The 21,110-nt window shown below is 47.1% G+C and overlaps 1 protein-coding gene and 1 long non-coding RNA gene across 3 annotated transcripts in view; both read right to left on the reverse strand.

The window, feature by feature from the left end:
• The window catches only part of Cemip (cell migration inducing hyaluronidase 1), a 153,802-nt gene that overhangs the window by 56,848 nt on the left and 75,844 nt on the right, over window positions 1-21,110 (reverse strand). The window contains exons 1-6 of one of the 2 annotated variants that reach the window (XM_087558245.1): window positions 12,151-14,341; window positions 11,887-11,996; window positions 7,531-7,677; window positions 6,918-7,056; window positions 5,581-5,817; window positions 1,509-1,688 (exon numbers count right to left, since the gene is read on the reverse strand). In XM_087558245.1, coding sequence (XP_087414371.1) covers window positions 1,509-1,688; window positions 5,581-5,817; window positions 6,918-7,056; window positions 7,531-7,677; window positions 11,887-11,996; window positions 12,151-12,197 — 860 coding nt within the window. In that variant the 5' untranslated portion in view covers window positions 12,198-14,341. 2 annotated transcript variants of the gene reach the window in all.
• Window positions 12,769-21,110, reverse strand: part of LOC148007744 (uncharacterized) — an 83,641-nt gene continuing 75,299 nt past the window's right edge. The window contains exon 4 of the long non-coding RNA XR_015647278.1: window positions 12,769-14,341. This is a non-coding gene — a long non-coding RNA (uncharacterized LOC148007744). The remainder of the gene's footprint in view (window positions 14,342-21,110) is intronic.

A 21,110-nucleotide genomic window follows, 5' to 3' on the forward strand; every position in this document is an offset into this window, starting at 1 on the left:
GTCAACCTTGCATCCTTGTCTCTCATGCATCCCTCCTGTGTACATCACAGCTTGGTCCTTCCCAACTCCACAGGCTACATAATAATGTTTCCTAAAAAGTCTAGTTCTCTCTCTCTCTCTCTCTCTCTCTCTCTCTCTCCCTCTCATGGGTCCCATTCATATCCACCTATTCATGCAAGCTCAGCAGGCCCAGCCAAGTAAATCTCACCAAAACCTCCTCACTATTTCCTGAAAGAATAAATGAGGGACCCCAGTCCCAGGACATCTACTGATTTTAGATGCTCAGTTCTCATCACCCAAACATATAAAGGAGGAGTGATTATGTAACTCCTGATGCTGTGACCAGGATGAAATGTGGAGGTTCCCATTGTTCCAATGACTCTCTTAGAAGGAGAGAACAGTCATTAACTGCCAGGCAGAGTGACAACTATGTTACTCATATTATCCCATGATGCCCCTCCCAGCACTCTTTTGCGATAGATCCTGAGATACCCTATTTTACAGATGCGAGAATTAAGCAAAGAGGATGAATCACTTGCCTGTGGTCACACCTCAGAGGCAGTGCAGCACAGCCTCAAAGGCAGGCATCACAAGTCAGGCTTTGGGCTCTGGGCCACCACAACCTTCTCCCAAGGTCCTTCAGTAGCTTTTTTCTTCATAGTCCCTCTCTCATCATAAATTAATAAACTGACTTTTGGTTTATAGTGTGGTGAAATGAAAGTGTGTCTGGCGTTCACTGACAAAGGAGGCCCTGCCATGCCAAGATATTATTGTCATATTTGGCCGCTTGAGCTTCCTGCTCCAGTTTCCCTTCCAGAAGCAGCAGCCAGAGAATACGGCCTGGGACCTGAGGTGGCTCTTCTTGCCCAGAGGTTCTCTGTCCAGCCAGCTAATTTACTCTGCAGGCTAGAAAAAGCTTTGGGCATCTCTTGCTTGCCCTTATCTGAGGAGCTGAAGAGTAGGTAACATAATCTCAAACAGCTAGGGAACAGATCAGAGCAAATTCACCCAAGATGAGAGCTGGCTCACAGGATCGAAAGATGTGACTGCAGTGTGCCAAACGACTTCCTGCAGTTGTCAATGTGCACATGCCAACAACAGGCGTGATGTTACAATCCAAAGCAAGAGGCTGCACACTACAACCTGTTAAAAGGCTCCCTTTCCTTGGGTGTTTAGCTGGGTGGAGATAATTGCATAATCCCTAGAACACTGTCTGCCAATCCCCAAGGCACAATATGAACCTTGAAAGGGTAAACAGACCTTGGCTGTCCATCAGGACTCTTATTTCCTTGCTCATTCTAGGCACACTCAGTGCTTGTCAGTGACTGAGGAAGTAAGTTCATACAGAGACCTGTGCACTGCAGTAGTGGGCTTTCCTATAAAAACAAAACAAAGCAAAAAGAAAACAAAGCAAAAGCCTGAGTTTGTCCGGTGTGAGTGAGCAGTTTGCCTGCAGAGTCCTGTGTTGTCCTTCTAAGTACAGTGGAGATGGAAGTGATGGGCAGTACCTAAATCCAAGGTGGAGGAAGTGCTTGCTGCCCAGTTTGGTCATTGCTTTCCGGGCTGTGTCATCCAGGTTTCTAGAACCTTCGTCATTCACTGCGACAGAAAGAATCCTGCCATCAGGCACTGCATTTAAATACTGGACCAGACGTTCGCTCTCTTTCTTGGATCTGTAAGTGTCAAACCTAAAAGGAGAAGAGACAGTGAAGATGTGGATGATCTTGGCAGCAGTCTGAAAGAGACAGAGCAGCTAAGATATTGTCCATAGACCTCGAGGGGTATAAACAAAGAAGCCTCTTGTAAGAGCAAGCGAGTTTGGCTGTTTGTCTTGCCCTACAGAGATGCTCAAGAAGGGGGATTTGATTTGGTCACATTTAACATTCACAGGGGAAGGTGCCTCAGAAATAACTACAGTGGTGGAGAGCTTTGGATCTGAGATGTAGAATAAGTCACATGGTTGGGGTTCAGGCCTTACATGTCCCCTGTCTTCCTGGGGCTGCTGCTCATGCATTTCGGAAGGGATTGGCATTAGGAGACAGTCTAGACACCTAGAGCAGCAGGGATTTCTGTCTCTGATCCAAAGCAACTCTTCCAAAGTCCTTGGGATGACATCGAGGCTGCCTCATGTCATGTCTCCCACCCTGGAGCAGCTCAAGTGAATTTCAGAGTCATCAAACTGTCGGTCCGATTCCCACTGCAGTAGCGATACACTTTTTAACCTCTGTGAATGCTACTGCATTTCTGCTTTTTCCTCATTCTTTCTCTTTTAAAAAACCATTCTACTTTAGTATAATAAGAACTCTAATAAACTCACCATTTTAAACAAGTTTTTAAGTATATAATGCATTATGGTCGACTACAAGTACCATGTTGTAAGACTTGATCTTAAACAAGTTTTAAGTATATAGCACATTATGGCCATTTACAAGTACGATGTTGTAAGAAATGATCATCCCTTATTACATTGTGTGTGTGTGTGGGAGGGGGGAGCTACAGATTGAGACAGCCCACAATATAGCAGAGCCTGATCTTGACCTCAAAGAGAGCCTTCCTCAGCCTCCCAAAGGCTAGAATTACAGGAGTGTGCCATCTCACTGGGTTCCTACTTTTTGGGGAAAGGGGAAGGAGCAATGTATCCCACTGTGTTGCTCAGGCTGGCCTTGAACTCCTGGATTCAAGTAATCCCTTCTCTGCTTCTCAAGTAGCTGGAATGTCAGCCGCATACCTCCATGCCTGGCTAATTCACTCTTACAAGGGAAATTTACACAAGATACAGATGTTTAACACCAACAACTATCCCCTGACAGTAAGAAATCATAAAGGAGGAGCTAGAGAGATGGCTCAGTGGTGAAGACACTGACTTCTTTTCCAGAGGTCCTGAGTTCAAATCCCAGCAACCACACGGTGGCTCACAACCATCTGTAATGAGATCTTTTGCCCTCTTCTGGTGTGTCTGAAGACAGCTACAGTGTACTTATATATAATAAATAAATAAATATTTAAAAAAAGAAACCATAAAGGAAAACAATTGCTCCAGCATCACTATTCTAAGGCAGCAACTCTACAGAAGGGATTTTCTTTTGTTAATAATTGTTTTAATTTTGAAATTATAATATAATTATATCACTTTCCCCCAACCCTTCCCTCTCCTGTCTCCAACCCCTCCCATGTCATCCACCTGGTCTTATTCAAATTTATGACCTTTTCCATTAAGTGTGTTCAGTGTGTGCATGTACATGTGTGTGTACATGTGTGTATGCGTGTGCGTGTGCGTGTGTGTGTATGTGTGTGCGCACGCGTGTGTGCATTTATTTCTAAATACAACCTGCTTTGTCTGTATAATGCTACTCACATGTATGTTTTCAGGGCTGACCACTTGGTATTTGTAACCAATTGGTGTGTTTTTTTCTCTAGGGAAAGCTATTTCCTCCCACTCTCAGCATTCATTAGCTGCCTGTAGTTCTTTCTGAAGGGTTGAGGCCATCTGACCTCCCACTTCCACGTTGCCATGTCTACTGGTCTGGTCCTTGCTCCGGCCGTAAAAGGTTTTGTACAGTTATAGTGGAAGAGATCTGACTTGGCAGTTAACAAGCAAATTGTTCTAAATGAATCTTGAAAAAAAATAAGCCAGCATGACTGGCTAGGAAAAATTTGAAAAGGACAAGGTACCACAGTGTAGTGTGGTCATTGGAGAGGTATCGTCCACTGCTGATTCACACCATCTGGCTCAAGTGTGCTTCTGAAGTCTAGGCCTCCGCAGCCTGTCCACACAGCCAGCCCTTACCCACAACCCATGATACCACATCCACTCCTCCTTCAGGAGCCTTGCCTTCTCCCCTGATTCCAACCCCATCAAAGCCCCCTTAAAAGCCAACCCAATTCTTGCTCCTTCAGATAAACTTCTCATGTGAATATAGCCTGCATTTGTCCGTGCTTGTTAGTCTCTCTCCATATTCTCAACTATGGGATCCTTGAGGTCTCTGACATTCTTTAAGCCAAGGAGGTGAAGCAAGCAGAGCTCCCGATCCTCAGTTAAACACCCGTTCTAGCTGTCCCCTGTACTGACAGCATTTTAGCTCCTGACTGGCCTCCACACTGCAGCTGGTCTATGTGACACTGATTCCTGTATCTGCCCCTACGAGGGTCCCTGACTCTGCAGCTGTACCCATAGAGTTCTGTCTCTACTGGTCCACCCAGCTTTATCCTTCCAGGGATCTTTTGTAGAGGGGAGCTTAAGAGCCCCGAGGAAACAGGGCAGGTCCAGCTCTGCGGAACCCAGGTAGACCGCAGAATAAATGTGAGGCACGAAGGAGCAGGAGGCCTGTTGCTCTGCCTTCCAAGTGGCTCTAGAGTCTTCTATCAGCAGTACTTCCTGCAGATGCCTCGTCTCCACCTACACCTCTCACCTGGCCCACTACAGCTTGACTGATGAGATCTGTTGCTATGTGTTGTAATGCTAAATGCACGCCTGCAAGACCTGGTTGCCCCAGAGACAAAAGAGGCCACCTGCCTCTAAGTTATTTCTGATTGGTAAATAAAGATGCTGACAACCAAAATCTGGGCAGAAGAGACATAGGCAGGGTTTAGGGTTCTGGACTTTGGGGTTGGAGGAGAACCACGAGGGGAGAGAAAGGTAAGAGAGGAGGAAGCCACCATGGTTTACGTGAGTCATGAAAACACAGCCATGTGGGTTGGTTAATTGGAATTAAGAACAGCCTAGATGAAACACTGCAAATTATATAATGGGATTACTAGCTGGGAAATCGACATAATAGTGTTGAGAGTAGCTATCTGCCCAGCTGTTATGCGGATTAAGGCTTATTATGAATATAAAGGTCATGTGTGTCTTCTATCCAGGAATTACATGGTCAAAGGCAGGGTGGAAACCCTAGATTGGAATTAAATAATTTCAACAACACTTGACAGTCATCACTTCCCCCCTCCCAGCTACCTCCCATTTTCTTCCCAGTCACCAGAATGCTTTTTCAATTAGACCATGCCTTTCTTCAAGACCTCAGATGGCTTCACAGTTCACTGAAAATAGAAGCCACCTCTTTACTGTCACCTGTACCTCGGCTCCTCCTCCGTCCTGTCCCGCATGTCCACCTTTGGGCCCCTCTCCCTCATCTAAGAGTGCAGTGCTTTGGGCTCCTCTGGCCCTTTGCACTTGTGCTGAGGTTTTTCCTGACACAGTTCTCAGCTCACAGGCTGCTCCTTTACACTGGCCTTTCCTGATCACCTGACTAAAGTGAACCCGCCAGTTCTCTCTTTATTATCCCACTATATTCCACTATGCCTTTTACTTCTATCACTAGTTTTCTATCACTAGTTATCACCACCTGAAAGGTGTGTGTGTGTGTGTGTGTATGTGTGTGTGTGTGTGTGTGTGTGTGTTGTACTTGCACACATTTGCATTAAAGTCAGTTTTGCTGTGCAAATGCCTGGAAAAGAAGGTGCCTCTCTAGAGCAGAACTTCCTTCCATAGCATTCACACAGCCTGCCAGTCCCTGGGGAAGTCACCTGGCTGGGGGAGATCCTGAACAAGTGAGGACATGTGTAGAGGAAAGCCAACCTTACCGATCAGAATGGACAACTGTGCCCAATTTGGCGTCAATGACATGAACAATGACTCCACGGTGACCCCAGCTCCTTTCAAAAAAATATCCTCCCTCCTGCATGCCACCCGGATGAAGGGTCTTGTTTAGAAAAGTCCAGGAAAGCTTTTTCTGCCCATGCAACTCAAGAGTGCCTCCTTTGCCCACTCCGATGTACTTCAGGCCATAGTAAGGGTCCGGCGGGATGCTTTCATCGGCTCTGTAAAGAGAAAGTTTCCAAAGGGTTGGCTAAGACATCTCAGTCAGATGCTGTGCCCCTAGGGGATCATCACTGGTCCCTGATTCCCACTGGCCTCAGACTGCCAAGCTGTGTTTTGGGTGGTGACATTAGGTCTTCAGAAAAGCATCAGCCCAATACAGAGTGACAGCAGGTGCACAGGGCAGCAGAAATGCCTGGCAGACACTGTTCACTGCCCCTGTCTTCAGCCCTGGTTTCTGTCTGCCCTGTTGGCTGTGGAATCACAGGTACCTTCCACTGGGTTCCCGTCCTACAGTCAAACATTCTTAGCTATCACTTCTTGTAACTTTCAATTGCTTCCAGGCGGGTCACAGGCCTGAGGGAAAGGAGCAGGGAACTTTCTTGAGTCTTACTGATGTTCTTCTGTTTTCTCTGAATGGAAGCATCCTCTCCTGGAGTGTGGAGGGATGCTCATAAGACTCAGAAACCTAAGGGAAGTTAGAAGTCTCAGAAGGACCCTTCCATTGGTTATGTACAAGCACTAAACAGTTGCTTAGGTACAAGGCTCTCTCCAGTGGCGTTGCCTGCCTGTTGGCACACAAGCGCCAAGGATGAAGTTTTCCTGAGTCAGCACCCATGCTGTGGTTGCTTTTAAGTGATGCAGTCACTTTCAATCATCTATGTTGTTAAAAGTAACCCCAATAACCGTATAGGTTCCACAAGCTAGACCTGAGTAGAATTGTCTCAGGTCTGTTATTGGTGCCCTCGCTGGAGTAAATACATTTGTTCACACCTCCCTGTGAAACATTGCACACTTGTCCTTGATAGCACTAATCAACCTCTTTCAGAGTCTCTTCAAATCATAGAATGACTGGAAAGCTACTGAGAGCCTGTCAGGGACTTCTGTGATGCAGTTACTCCATGGACAGCACGAAGAGCCCCTTGGATACTGGCTTTTGCACTTTATCATGCCTGTCTTCTTCATGATTATGATCTAGTGGGACACGGTGGTGGTTCCTGTCCTTTAGAGAAGTCTAGACTTCTGGCTTCCCTCTTCTTTGAAAAGCCTATTTCCCATCAGACCCAATAGCAGTGCTTTACCCTAAGCAAAGCTGTCCCACCTTCCATACAGCACAATACTGAAGTTGCCCTCAAAAGGACAGAGGGCACTCCCAGCATGCAGTTCTCCACCATCATCAATCAGGATGTGCCGCGTGCGCAGCACGATGTGCTCATGGCGGTCTTTAATGACGAGCTTTCCTGAAGAGAGAGGAAAGGGGATGTCTGAGAAGACAAGAATCTTCGGCAGAGCGGAGCCCAGAGCAGATTCCCTGTACCCCGTCCTCTTAGGCAGGCAAACAGCATCTTCTCGGCACTTCTACTATGCCCATTGTCTTACAGAAATTACTTTTCTCCAGCATCTGCTTTGCAAGATATACACAGTGCTCACCTGGTCCATAGCCATTACCCCATGTCCTGAGCTTAATTACCAAGCATGTAGATGTAAGAATAACAGGTCCCTTCAGAGCACCAATAAAAACTGCCATTTTAAACACTCTTCCTCCCCTCTTAGAACTTTGACAATCTCTTTCCTAGTGCTCTGAGTGGATGGAGATCTCAAATCTCCAGGTCTTCTGACATGAACCCAAAACATAGAGCATTTGTTCTGTCTGTCTCAGCTCCTGGCTTTGTAGACCCATTTGCAGGACTCAAGGTGGGGACAGGCAGACTTACCTCCCCCTGAGATAGTGATGGAGTGAACGGTGGCAGAAGAGGTGAGCAGTAGTTTCCTGCCATGGCCAATGTGTACTTGATGGTTTCTGTCATGGCCAGGGCTCCAAGGCTGCAGCTCAGGACTCTGGTCAGGACACTCAGTTGTCACTGCCAAAGATAATGACATGTCACCACACACGGATCAACCCCATCACCAAGCACAGAATGACAGGAGAGTGAAGGCAACACTTCATGACACCCATTTCTTCTCTACCAGGCTAAAAGCAAGTCCTTAGACACCAGAGAGATGCTCTGATCTGAGAGGCAGCTACCCTGGGTATGGCCAAACAAACCCCTTTCATGATTTTATCACCCAACTCTGGACAGCTCCTTCCTCCTCTGATTCAGTTCCCCCTTTGCATGAAGGATAGATCTGGTGACCACTCAAAGCATTGCAGGGTTTGAAGTGACACTACAATTGACCCAGAGTTCTTGGTTTCCAAGCAGTGTTTGAAGAGTTAAAGTTCTTTCACCATATACATGGTTTTGAGTTACTTTTCTAACGCTGTTCCCTTGGAGACCTGAGAAAGATGCTAAGAAATGAATGGGATAAACAAGTAGCACTGATTACAACACATGTGACCTACCGTTGGTAACGACCTGTAAACAGGGAGCAACTATATTAATATTTAATTAATATTAGTATTTATAATTAGTATTAATTAGTATTAGTATTACTATTAGTATTTATTAGTATTAGTATTATTTTTGAGACAACAGAGGCTAACCGTATGCCTAGGCAAGTCTTGTATTTACCTCCTCTGTGCCTGTCCTAAATAGCTTTCTACCTGGTGGCTCCTCTGAGGGTAATAACTCTTATCACAGGACATGTCCTTTGCAGGCATCTAACACATGACATGTGTGGCATCACTGTAAGTGATACTGGCTCTGGTGGAGTATAAGGCCACAGAGTTGGGGCAGTTTCTACATTTGTCCAGGCTAGTTGTTTGTTTGTTTTGTTTTGTTTGAGACAGGGTCTCTCTGTGTGACTCTGTCTGTCTTGGAACTCACTCTGTAGACCAGACTGGCCTTGATCTCACAGATCCCCTTGCTTCTGCCTCCCAAGTGCTGGGATTAATGGTGTTCACCACCACCTCCTGGCTAGGCTGTTCTTCTTCCTTTTGTTCTGAGCTGTTACTCCTGAAGTGGGTTTGTGGGTTGTGTGGACTCCTCAGGGTAGGGAGCCACCTGCTGTTGCTCTGAGGTCAGGCTGTGCTTCCTGCCCTGCATGGCCCCCGAGGCAGTCTATGGCCAAGTGTGGCCCTGCAACCAGAGTGTTTAGTTGGATTGGGAGACTCCTGGGTTTTCACAAGGTGTGCTGGGACCTGCTCCAAATCCAAGCCCTGGAAGATACAAAAAGGGACATCTATGTCCCAGGAGCTGGGAGAACCACCTTGTGGAAAGCAAGAGAGGGTCCAGAAAAAGAAGCAGGGAGAAGGGGCTAATTGATATGAGGCTATTTTCGTTTTCTTGGCAATTAGACTGGGAAGAGTAAATCAGACTTACAAGTAGCACAGAGAAGATGGGGAGATGGAGGTGAGGCTTAGGTGAGCCCACAAGGGAGAGAGTTCAGTTGCGAGACCAGTCTGGGGATCAGGAGTCGAAGCAAGTGCCAAAGTGCAGGGGACTTAGAATCACAACTTTACCACAGGTAAAGTTGGTACAGGATCACACCAACAACATGGGACCAGTATCAGTACCAATTCAGTTAGTACCGTGGCAGGCATAGCAGCTCTGAGGGGGATTTTATTATTCTTCAGGTATGCAAGAAGGAAGCCATAACTGCCATGGTTAGATATCTAAAGAAGAGCTTAGAGGGAGACATGCTGTTATCTGCACTCAACAACACCAGATAAAGACTACCTAGTCTCCCACTGAGCCCAAGTTTTCTGTGTGGGTGCCCAGCCCCCACATCCTCCCCCAGGTTCCTTTTGTCTCACTGTTGGTGTGAATTCAGACTTTGTGTCACTACAGTGAGAACTCCACAATGAGTCACCATTTCAGATCCTAAGCTGCAAGTGATAATAGCACAGGGAGCAGATGCAGACTCGCCTGCTGGCTGGAGAGAAGAGCTGCCACCAGCCTGTATAGCTGGGCAGCTCCCTGCCTCGATAAAGAATGCTCAAGCCGGTGCTCAAAGCAACAGCTCTGAGAGCTGGGTGCTGAGTCCCACACCTAGGTTTATCTCCAAAGAGGTTAGTCATGAATTCCTAGTAGTCTTCCACCTGGTCCTGGATGTGGGAATCAGTCTCAAGGATTACCAGAGTGTGAAGAACAAATGTAGCCTCCTGGAGTGCCCAGTGCTCCAGACCAAGAGCCTCCTGGGGAGGACTAGTACCACTAAGTGGACAATGTTTCAGGTCTAACTGTCCCACTTCCGAGCCAAGCCCATAGACCTTTCCCTGTCTAGGCATATGATTCTGCAGCCAACTTCGCATCTCAGCTTAGCTATGGCAAAACCTCACACTACAGGTTTGCCCACCATCAGGAACATGAGCACCGCTCCAAAAGCTCTGACCCATGGCTAAGACATAGTATTTCTGTGACTGGATGTGGTGGGCCCTCCTTTGTGGAAGCTGGGTATTCATACATATGGATCAGTAAATCATCTGAGACTCACCAGGACCATCTATGAAACATCACCATGGCAACCACATTGATTTCCCTGACTACGGCAGAGGGCCTATGAAGCAGACGATAAGGGAGTACAGGATATGACTACTTAAAGCATGAAGGACAAAGGCAATTTCTACCTCTCCCAAAGAACGCAGACTAAAGGGCACCAGAGGGAGGCACGGCCTCCGTTCCAAAGGATTTATATGCAAACTGGGGTGTGGGAGGAAACACCCAGGAAATATCTGAATACTCCCCAAGCTGAATCACCCCAAAACATAAACTCAAACGTGGTTCCTAGCCCAGAGTCAACACCTACTTCATGTTTATTAATTGAAAGAGCAGATGAATGAATTCTGGCAATGTCGTAAATCACTGCACTGAACGCTGGCACTTTCTCCACTTGCTTTGTCAACCAAGAATTGAGGAGATTTTGTAAGAAATCCTGGTGAAGGCATTCTATGCTACAGAATGCTTCCTGACCACAGTGGGCTGGTAAACAATGCAATTCAATATGAGGTCCTTCATTATGGAAGAACATAAAACTCAATGAGTAATAATAACATTTTAAGATGAGCAACGGTGTCCATGGTGGTCTTATTAAACCCTGCCAAGTTTTTCTAAGATTTGTACTCGTGTGCCTCCAGTATCTGCCAACGGAGCCAGGTATTCAATGGTTGCTTCCTGTAGCCTGGGAGAAGTGTCCTATGCTTCTAATTTTAATTTAAAATCCACTTAAAGATCACTTGCTTGGTGCCGTGAGGTAAAAGGAAAAAAAAGCTCCACAAGATAAAATAAAACCACTTAAAACAAAATTGACAATACGCAGATAGTAAGGTGGAACTAGTAGGGTGCTGGGCTGTGACACAGGCCTGTAACCCTAGCACTTAGGGGGCTGAAGCCGCAAGATTGCAAGTTTGAAGTTAGCCTGGATCATACGGAGAAAGTCACTGTCTCAAACAGAAAACACCTCGGTGTGGCGGTGCATACCTTTGATCCCAGAACTCCAGTGGCAGAGACAGCCCAGTCTGTGAGTTTACCAGTCAGGGTTATCTTGGGAGGTCCTATCTTAATATATATGTAAAGCAAACTAAACAACAAAAAAGAAAAATACAAGCTAATCCTTGCTGAGAGCATTGTGGTTGAAAAAGGGTTTCACGGGCCCAGATCCTGACCCGATGACACACTGTGGGGAGGGATGCGCTGAAATTGAGTAGACCAGAGGTAGAAAGCTGAGTCTTGGCTGAATTCTCCCTCCACACTCCTTTACTCTCTCCTGGACAGATTCTAAATTTTGTATTAGCAGCTATCATTCAAAAAACAAGATTTCTAATAAAAATCCAAATTTCTGGTCTCTTTAAAAAATTCAAACTATCTTACAACAGCATCTCCCCTTTCCAAGTGCCCAGAATTGAGAGATGGGTGCTCTACTAGGGAAGTCTCGGCTCCATGGAGACGATAGTACTTTTCCAACTAGGTTTACTTGCAATGGAATTCAGGCAGACGCTGAGTTTGCAACCTGTGATGATTCTAGGCCAGCCTGTCATTTCCTAAGAGAACTTGGGGCATGATGAGGCTTGCCAGAAACCAACATGTTCAGTGAGGACCCTACCTGAGAGACTCCCTGTGATCTCCCTCCCCCAGCAGCCCGGCTGAAACTTTTGTTTCGAAAGCTAGTGAGGTCCAACTTTTGTGGCATCTCACCTGCAGATGCAGCCCCTGAAAAGCCGACCAGAAGGAGGCAGCCCATGGCCAGCACAATCTTGAGGGAGACATTGTGGCTCCCAGCAGCTCTCATTCCAACACCTTGCTCCCTGAAACACAAGCAGAGGGTCAGAAGCACAGCCCCACGGTAAGCACCAACAGGAGACAGAGACTCACCCACTCCGAGGCAGGGACAAGGACATGACAGGAAAGGCACACCCCACAGGCCCAGAGCAGAGACCTTGTGAGTAGTTCCTCACCTACCATGACTCAGGGCCAGGCAGATCTGGACACGCAAACTCGGTCACCATTCTGTCTCTGTCCCGAGGCTCTCAGCTGAGTGGCCCTCAAGCTCCCTCCCTTTGAAATAGAGTCTTTCTACTTAAGCCCAGAAACAGAAGAAACCAAACGTAAGTTGGGAATCCACTGCCACAGGCTTGCTGGTGTGCTCTCTGCTGATTCACGGACTTCTCTGGACCTTGTTGCCTAATGCGGGACATAGTAGATCGTCTGATCTTTGAACTTGATGTCGTCAGTGTGTGCTGCTCATCTGTCTCGTCTTTGCCCAGTAACAGAACCCCTAATTTTTATGTGGGTGCCTAGCCACCTTGAATAGGCAGCGCACTCTTCAGTTTCCCTGTGGCCTTGGGATTAAGTTCAATCAATAAAGCAGACTTCCAGCAAATGCCCTTGAGGGAAAGGAAAAAAAAAAAAAAACTTCCCTTCCTTTCTTCTGCCTATCTGATGGCTGGGATGCAGATATGATGGCTGGACCTCCAGTAACTCTCATGAGTCATGTAGTAGGAACCAAGCACTGAGAACAGCAAAGCTAATGAGAAGAAATCCAGGGCAGAAATAACTCTGGGTGTGGACTCATTCTTAGGTTGAGACAATGTAATTTCTTTTATTAAACTTGTGTTTTTTTAAAGATTTGTTCTGTGATTGATTCATTTTACTTTTTACTCATGTAGAAGGTGACTACAGGAATCTAGATAAACATCAGGATGGGAATTTTAACAGCACAGATTCTTGGTTTTGTTTTGTTTTGTCTTTGTCTTTGTGCCCAGAGATCTGCCTGAGCTTTGGGAAGGGTAGCTCTAGTTTCTGAGTCGTCTCCCCAGGTCCTTCCCAACAGACCTGTGTTTGTGCCCAGAACAAGCAGACATTATCCCAAGAAAGTGGCTCACAGAGGCTCCACCTCTCAGGCCTGCTCGGTGGCTAATCTGATGCCCCTGACCCTGAGCTCAGTGAAGCTCTTTGTGCTAGCTCAGCCAACCGAGGCAGGAAGAGGGGACCTTCTGCACAGGTGGGCTGGGAGGAGGGTTTGGGAGGAAGAAACAATTCAGAATCAAAGCCCGTGTGTCCTCTTCCAGCACCCTGCCCGACCCAGACCGGCTCTGCTAGAACAACAGGGGCACTTGTCTCTCACATCTGGGAGGCCACCTTTCCTATGGCTCCCAGAGAGGAGTGCTTCATAACTTGAAGAGGGATGGCAGTGACCTCAGACCATCCAGACCTCAGGGGAAAGACATAGCACCCTTCTCAGGTCTCAGCCGGCTTAGAGAGAAAACAAAGGCAACCTGCCACCAGCTGCCAACGAGCCTTATAACCTCACTGGGCCACATTCTCCAGGGAAGTCAGACCTGAACAATTGGCACCCTCACTTTATGATGGAACCTGGTGGGACAGTACGAGGTAGGAGAACATTCCCCAGGATGGACTTGTGAAGACCTCACAGTTCTCATGTAAGAACACTTCCACAGAAGGGAGCACTGCCCAGTACCCTTTCCTGTTATTACACCTTCGGCAGTGTTCTCTCCAGTGTCTGAGCCACAGGGGGTAGAGAGGCTCCTATGCCCATAACTGCCACATTGCAGAACACACAGACTTCAAGCTTTCCAGCACAGAGTAACTCCCAGGGCCGGGAGACGGTCCTGCTGCTGTGGATCCTACAGATGTCCAGGTTTCTCTTGGGAACTGTCTACCAAGGACAGCACTTTCAGCTGGCCACTGAAGCTTCTGGCAGTGAGGTTGGAATTAAGCTTCTTTGTTGGTAAGACAGGCTGGAAGCGGGTTTCAGCTGTGGAAGGCCTCAGAAGAGCTCGCAGGGAATGATGTTGGGGACTTCTTGGGGGTAGTCAGCTGACTCTACACTGGTCAGGCTACAGGGTTGCAAAGACATCGGTCATGATGGTCTCGGCTGGCCTGTGCCTGAAGGGTGTGGGAACTCCATCAGCATGTGAGAAGAATCATACGGTTTCCTTGTCAGACCTACACTTCAGGTCATCGCATATGTTCATGGTAACAAACCAAGTTGCTAGGTGTCCAGTGTTCCCAATGGAGCTGCTGTGCCAGCCTTGGAGATGCAGGAACAACAGAATGAGAGTTCATGAATGCCAGGTACAGGAGCTTTGTCAATCCTTCTATGACTGTCTTGGAGTCCCGGGGTTGTCACCTGTATAGCAAGCAGAGTGTTAAAGAGGATTCAGTGCTGTCCCAGAGAGTACTCATGAACACACTTGTATCCTGTGGCTTCCCAGCTCCCAGGTATGGGAATTCCTGAGGCTTCAAAGGCTGCAGAAGGTGGGACTCTCTATAAAGATTAGACGAGGAAATAAGGACAAGGAGGGACAAGGGTCCTCTGAAGTGAAGGCGCCCGGAGTGAGCCAGAGCACATTTCTATGGGGGACACCCCAGGGGCTCTATCTCCTTTCTTGTTACTCAACCAAACCCTATGCAAGCCTGAGTTAACAGATGAGCAATTCAACAAGGTGGTCAGGAATGTGGACACTAGAGCCTTCCTAAGGTCCCAGCCGCAAGGCTCATTCTTTGAGGTTAGAAAAATGAAATGAAATAGAGTCGAGCTGCAGGGCCATTATGAGCATCAGAATAGATGCTCCCATGAAAACCACACAGCTCTGAGCTTGACCTGGGGACAGCATGGGAGCATGGGGAGCCACTCATACCAGGAACACTCAGCATCCAGTAAGAAGAACCTGAAAGACTTGAATCTAAAACTCTAGGCTTGAGCTCCAGTTGTAGCTCTTGTCAGCTATGTGGTTCCCAGTAGGTCACTCAGCCTGCTGGAGCCTTAGTTTTTTGTTTTTTGTTTTTTTTATAAAAATGGGAGCAGCAATATTTCTTACAATCTGGACTTAAGTTGTGAGAGGTGATCAGATCATAGAGTTCATGGCCAGTTCATGAGACCAATGGGATGGTTAAGCAGGTAAAAGTCCTTGCCACACAAACCTGCAGCAATAAGGAAGGTAGAGAAAGAATCGCTTGCATCCTGTGGCTATCTAGAAAAAGTCTTAGCCAGGATGTCCCAGTGGCCACCAAGAATCATGGCAAAACTGAAATGCAGAAGGCAGGAGATCTCACTCATTGGGCATAAAGCCCTTCAGACATGACAAAGCAGACACCTTCTCCAACATGTTCCAAGGGAGCCACCCCTTTCTTAAGCCAGTTTCCTTGGTTACACTTGATCTGTACTCAGGCCTAGCTTTCTCCTGACAGAGACATGTATCTCTCTGGCCACCTGATCTGGAAGCAGCACTCTGAGGGAGAAGGAGGCAGGAGAGTAGACAGATTGAGTGCCGCTCTGAATAATGGGTAAGCAGAAAGTTGAATCCCTAGGAAGCCCCCTTAGTCCTGCGCCCCTTTCCTCTTTTCAGGGCGCCCCATTAGCATAATGTAATTTGATGATATATGTAAGACATCTGTGCAAGGGACCCCAGGGTCACAGAGTCTAACTTGTCCCTCAGATGGGTGCACTTAGAGGACCCTTAGCCCCTGATGCTCAGCACTCCTCAGGCTACTCCATGAAGCTGGCTTCTTGGACATGTGCCACTCTATCACAATGCACCGGCCAAGACCTGCCTCATTGCTGCAAAGACTAGAGCCCCAGCAGCTCTCCCAAACCAAACCCACTGACTTCCTAAGATAAAACACTCTGCACCTTCTTCTCCAGCCCACAGACAGCTCTCCTGGCTGCACTTCCCTGTGGGTACCTGTTACCAGGGAAACTCTTCTATGAGCAGGTTTCCACCTGGCAGGTCTAAGGAGCCTGGTTTTGCATTTCTTTTTTTGTTCTTGCTTGTTTCCTGGGTTGTTGTTTTAAAGAATGGGTCTCACGCATGCCAGGCTGACCTCAAACTCCCTGTGTATGAGAGGGTGATGCTGAGTTTTAGGTCCATCTGCCTCTACCTCCCAAATGTTGGAACAAATGTGTGCTATTACACTCAGATCATTTTGTTGTTGGATTGTTGTTTGTTTTGTTTTGCTTGGAGGGGGTGGAAAAACAAGCTATATAGCTCAAGCCAGTCTCAAAGTCATGATTCTTCCTTAGCCCCCCAAGTTCCGGGATGACAGACATGTGTCACTATATCTGGTTCTGATTAAGGCTTTCTAACGCACTTTCAAGTGAGGATAATATGACTGGGTAGTAGACTGTTAGTAGCAAGGATCTAGTTCTATACTTTCCAACCTACAAGTGGACAAAATGAGACCCACAGAGTAGAAGAAGGTTGTTTGCATTGAGAAGAATCAAGTAAAGGAAGAAAGCCTGACCCAGTACCTGACTCAGTATCTAACGGAGAATGTTCAGACCAAAGTTACAAAGCATATACTGCCTTCCTTGCCATCCTGTTTGTTTGGGAAGAAGGAGGAACCCAGAGAACTGGGTGTCTACCTTCTCCCCTTTGTTTTGCCCAAGTCATAGTTTGGATTGTAAGCACATGTCCTGGGTGCCGTGCAGAGATTCAGATAGTCATCCATCATCCACCATCTTCACTCCTTTGCCCAGAGGAACTTTCTTTGATCTGGGAAATTCCCACTGGAGCCACCTGTAGGAGCCATGCCTAGCGGTGCAGCACATGCACAATGGCTGGCCTCCTCACCACACACACAGCATCAAGAACCCTGCATAGTTCTCTGCACTATCAGCTCCTCACATCCCTATCACTCCATCATCAGCTGTGAGCTGTGCCGGCACAGCTGGGAAAGAGCAGCCCTGGTACCCTGCTCCCCTCCACACTCATCGTTCCTAACCTTGGTGTCCGGTGAGCACTGCACTGGTGTGGGAAGAAGTAAACCAGACTTCTGTCTTTAGGGATGCCTCTGATCACAGCACTCTAAGCAGAAGGCCCCGGAATTGAAATGATGGACACAGCTCTCCAGCAAACCCGATATTTTGCAGTAAGAGTAGATGGTTACTTCAACTTAGGTACTTTACCCTGCAAGAGACAACTCACTTTCTTTGTCCTTCCTTCCTTCCTTCCTTCCTTCCTTCCTTCCTTCCTTCCTTCCTTCCTTCCTTCCTCCCTCCCTCCCTCCCTCTCTCTCTCTCTCTCTCTCTCTCTCTCTCTCTCTCTCTCTCTCTCTCTCTCTCTTTTGTTTAAAGCTTCCCTGTCTAACTCAGTATCTACCTATTACAGATGGCTATGTCAACTTAAAGTGAAGTTAAAAAAATAACCCTCAGATTCTCTCTCTCTTCCCCTGTGTGTCTGTCTGTCTATGTATGTGTCTCTGTCTTTCTCTGTCTCTCTCTCTGTGCGGGTGTGTGTGTGTGTGTGTGTGTGTGTGTGTGTGTGTGTGTGTGTGTATGTGTGTGTGTGAACGCTTGCACACATGTATATATGCACGAACACATGTTAAGGCCTCAAGCACTACCCACTCTGCTTTCCGGAGACGAGGTCTCTCCCTGGTCTAGAATTTGCTGATTAAACTAGGCTGTCAGGCCAACAACTCACAGGGATGCCCCGGCTCTGCTTCCCCAGCACTAGAGTCACAACTATTTATTACTATTTCCAACTTTTTACATGGATTCTGGGAATTTGAGTTCAGGTCTTCGTGCTTACATGAAAAGCACTTTACTGACTGAGCCATTTCCCAAGCACCAGATTTAGTTTCTCGGCAACACTCAGCAAGGGAAGTGTGTGGTAGGGCCTCCACAGAGCATTGGACCTGAACAATCTGCTCATGCTCAGCCTTGGTGCTCAGTGATTCAGACGATGCCACTGACGACTCGAGTCTTTTTAGAGCTAAAGGGGGCTCGTGGTGTGATCTGGGCCAGTGTGGGCGATAGTGATTAGAACACAGTTTCATGCCTATTGATCATCCTATCAGAAACTGTCCTTTTAAGGGTCCCACAACCTTCTATAACAGATCCTCCAAGTGACCGTGATGTGTGCAGGGTATAGATTCAATCCGAAAGGGACACTTGTCACCCAGCAGTTAAGTGTTAGCCTTGTGAATGTATGGCATGTATGGGCTGGAGGTACATCTAACAGGAAGTGCTTCCTCAAAGCTTGTCAGCGGAACTGCCAGCAGGAAAGTACAACATGGAGCAGTATGTGTATGGGATGAGGAGAAAACACAGACATGACCTAATGGGATCCACACGCCGGGCTCCGGGCAAAGGCTCTACCTGGATAACACAGTGTGCAAAATGCACCGTTTGGGGTCCTGATCCCTGATGTAGCCAGCCTGCTTATGGAGAGAGAACAGGAAAGCTGGGAGTTGGCCTTCTACCTCAGAGACTGGGGATAGGTGCCAGAGAGGGACACTTTTGATTTTTTATATTTTTCATTACATTTTTATTTTGCTCAGATTATTTTATCATGGTGCGGGGAGGCTTGGATGTCCCCTGAGTTTAAGCAAAACCCAACTCCCAAAAGAGAAGAGAGATGAAAATCTAGGAAGAAGACCCTGTCTACCCAACCCAGAATTACAGGTTTGGGTCGAGGGATGAAAATGTGCTTGAGAAAGAAAACAAAGATACACATGACACCGAGGGCAGATTCATTATGCCCTAGCCGGCCTTGTCCCCTTGACGCCCACAGGTCTCCCTCACAGTCTATGATTTGCCTCTTGGATTTAAATGTTCTCCTGGAAGACCTGGACCCTGAACCTCTGCGGGCTCCCAGAGACTCAGCCACCAACCAAAGCACATACAAGGGTTGGCCTGAGGCCCCTGAACATATGTAGCAGAGAACTGCCTGGTCTGGCCTCTGTGGGAGAGGATGCATGGGCCTAATCCTGTAGAGACTTAATGACCCAAGGAAGGAAGATGTCCTGTAGAGAAGGGGAAGCACCCTCTCAGAGGTGAAGGGGAGGGTGGATGGGTGAAGAACTCTGGGAGGGGGGGACCTGGAGGGAAGGCAACATTTGGGATATAAATAAATAAAATAATTCTTAAAAAAGAAAGTACTGAGGTCAATTGATAAAGAAATATGTCTACAAGATGAATAAGTTAGCCATAACTTATCATGAATCATTGAATGCCAAACTTGCACTAAATAGTTATACAATAAAGCATATAAATGCCAAAAGGAAAAAAAAGGAAAAAAATGTTCCCCCACTTTACCACTGTCATTTACCGTTGAATATTTATTTAGTTTCTACCTCCCTGAGTTCCCCTGCCTTTGAAGTCCCCATCTTTGCTTCTTCCTTTGCATCTGCAGGCTACTGAATGAACGTGTGTGTGTGTGTGTGTGTGTGTGTGTGTGTACATTTGCATGTTCATTTGTATGTGGGTAAACATGCACGCTGTTGTGTGAGGAGACCAAAGATTAGCCTCCGGTGTTGTTTCTTAGGCGTCTCTCACTGGGACTCGGCCTTACTACTTATGGAAAGCTGACTGAGTAGCAATCCCTGGGGAGCCCTGGTCTCTGCTTCTCTGGTGCTGGGATTATAAGCACCCACTGCCACACTGGCCTTTTATGTGGGTGCTTTGAACTCAGATCCTCATGTTTGTGTGGCGAGCACTTTATTAACTAAGCTAGCTCCCTAGGCCCTGCTTAAATCTTTTTTAAAAAGTATTTCATTAAGCAGTGGGCTGTTGTGCCTTCCACTTTGGAGCACAGTTGCCTGAGTGTCCGGACTCTGCAAACCCAGTTCTTTAATGGAAAACATCAGCTCCAGGCTTGGCATACAGTGGGGGCCCAGCTAGCACTGGACAATCACCAAAAGGTTTGCCAGCTCTTTACTGAATGAACAAATGAGTTATCCACTTAGTCACTCTGTAACTTTGGACTCTGTTCAGTGCTCTCCACAAAACAGGTGAGTGTATTTTTTGATATTGAACCTGGATTCATTTAAGTAAAAATATTATTTCTTCCACTTTGGTTTTCAGTCTGCCATTTAAGTCTTACTTTCACCTGAGGAAAATAATGTCAAGTTGGGTTTGACCCCACACATCATGGAGCCAGAGAAGAAGTCTTGACCGATACAGTTGCCAAGCCCAAGGTCAGCCTGCCTTAGCTCAGTTAGGGATGACCTGAGGCTGTAGCAGAGAAGGATCTTGGCCTCTCCCAGCAATTCCAGTATTCTCCAGAAAGACCACTGTATGCTATAAAAGTTAAGGAATATCTCAATGCCCCTTCCTTTATTTCCCCCAATATTAGATGTCTGACACACCCCTGAGACTTAGTTGTTCGTGCAGATAGTGTTGTCTTTTCTCTTTCAGGTATGGGTGAGCTACTTCATGGTGCCTGCACACATCCTGCTCCCCGGTCTAGCTGCAAATGCCCTGGGACTTCACACCGTGTCTCTTCACAGAGTTCTATATTCACCCCTGCCAACTCAGCTTCAGCCTCTGGCCCTGCTGCTGTTAGCTCCAGGCCCAGTGCTGGGGACATCCTGGGTGGGGTGCAGTCATGGCTGCCTCCTATCTCACAATAAAAGTTGTTTGTTAACTCACTTGGATAGGAACGCAGCTCAAGCTGGACTTACATCCCGAAGGCATTGAAAAGCGCATACAATGTTTTCCTCAGCATACAGAGGTCTGTATAACATATAGTGTATGGGTGGCAGTGCCCTCTATCCTAAGGCCCTCCCCACAGTCCCTCTAGCTCCAGCCTTTTGTCTGGATGACATATGACACCTTTTTTTCACTGAGGTATGCCTCTCTCAGGAGCCTCTTGTCCTTCCCTACATAGGAACATGTGTATAGTCTTCTCTGCCCATCAAATGGGTATAGAAACATGCTCTTCATCTGGAAAGAGCATTGAAGCTGTATTGCCCAGCCCAGGTTCCTCGGCCTCCTTACAAGTGTGCTGATTCCAGTAGGAATTTGGAGACAGAAGCTGTCAATTGGATTCAAAGGCAAATTGACCTAGACCTCAATGGTAGTTTCCTGAACTTTCATCTACCGAAAGCTTTTGTTCCTGGCACACTGGGCAAACTCATTGTGGCCAGGGCACATAAGACCATGAGCATCTGGC

The sequence above is a fragment of the Rattus norvegicus genome, chromosome 1 (assembly GCF_021556685.1).
Source record: "Rattus norvegicus strain SHRSP/BbbUtx chromosome 1, alternate assembly SHRSP_T2T, whole genome shotgun sequence".
In the NCBI taxonomy this organism is placed as follows: domain Eukaryota; kingdom Metazoa; phylum Chordata; class Mammalia; order Rodentia; family Muridae; genus Rattus; species Rattus norvegicus.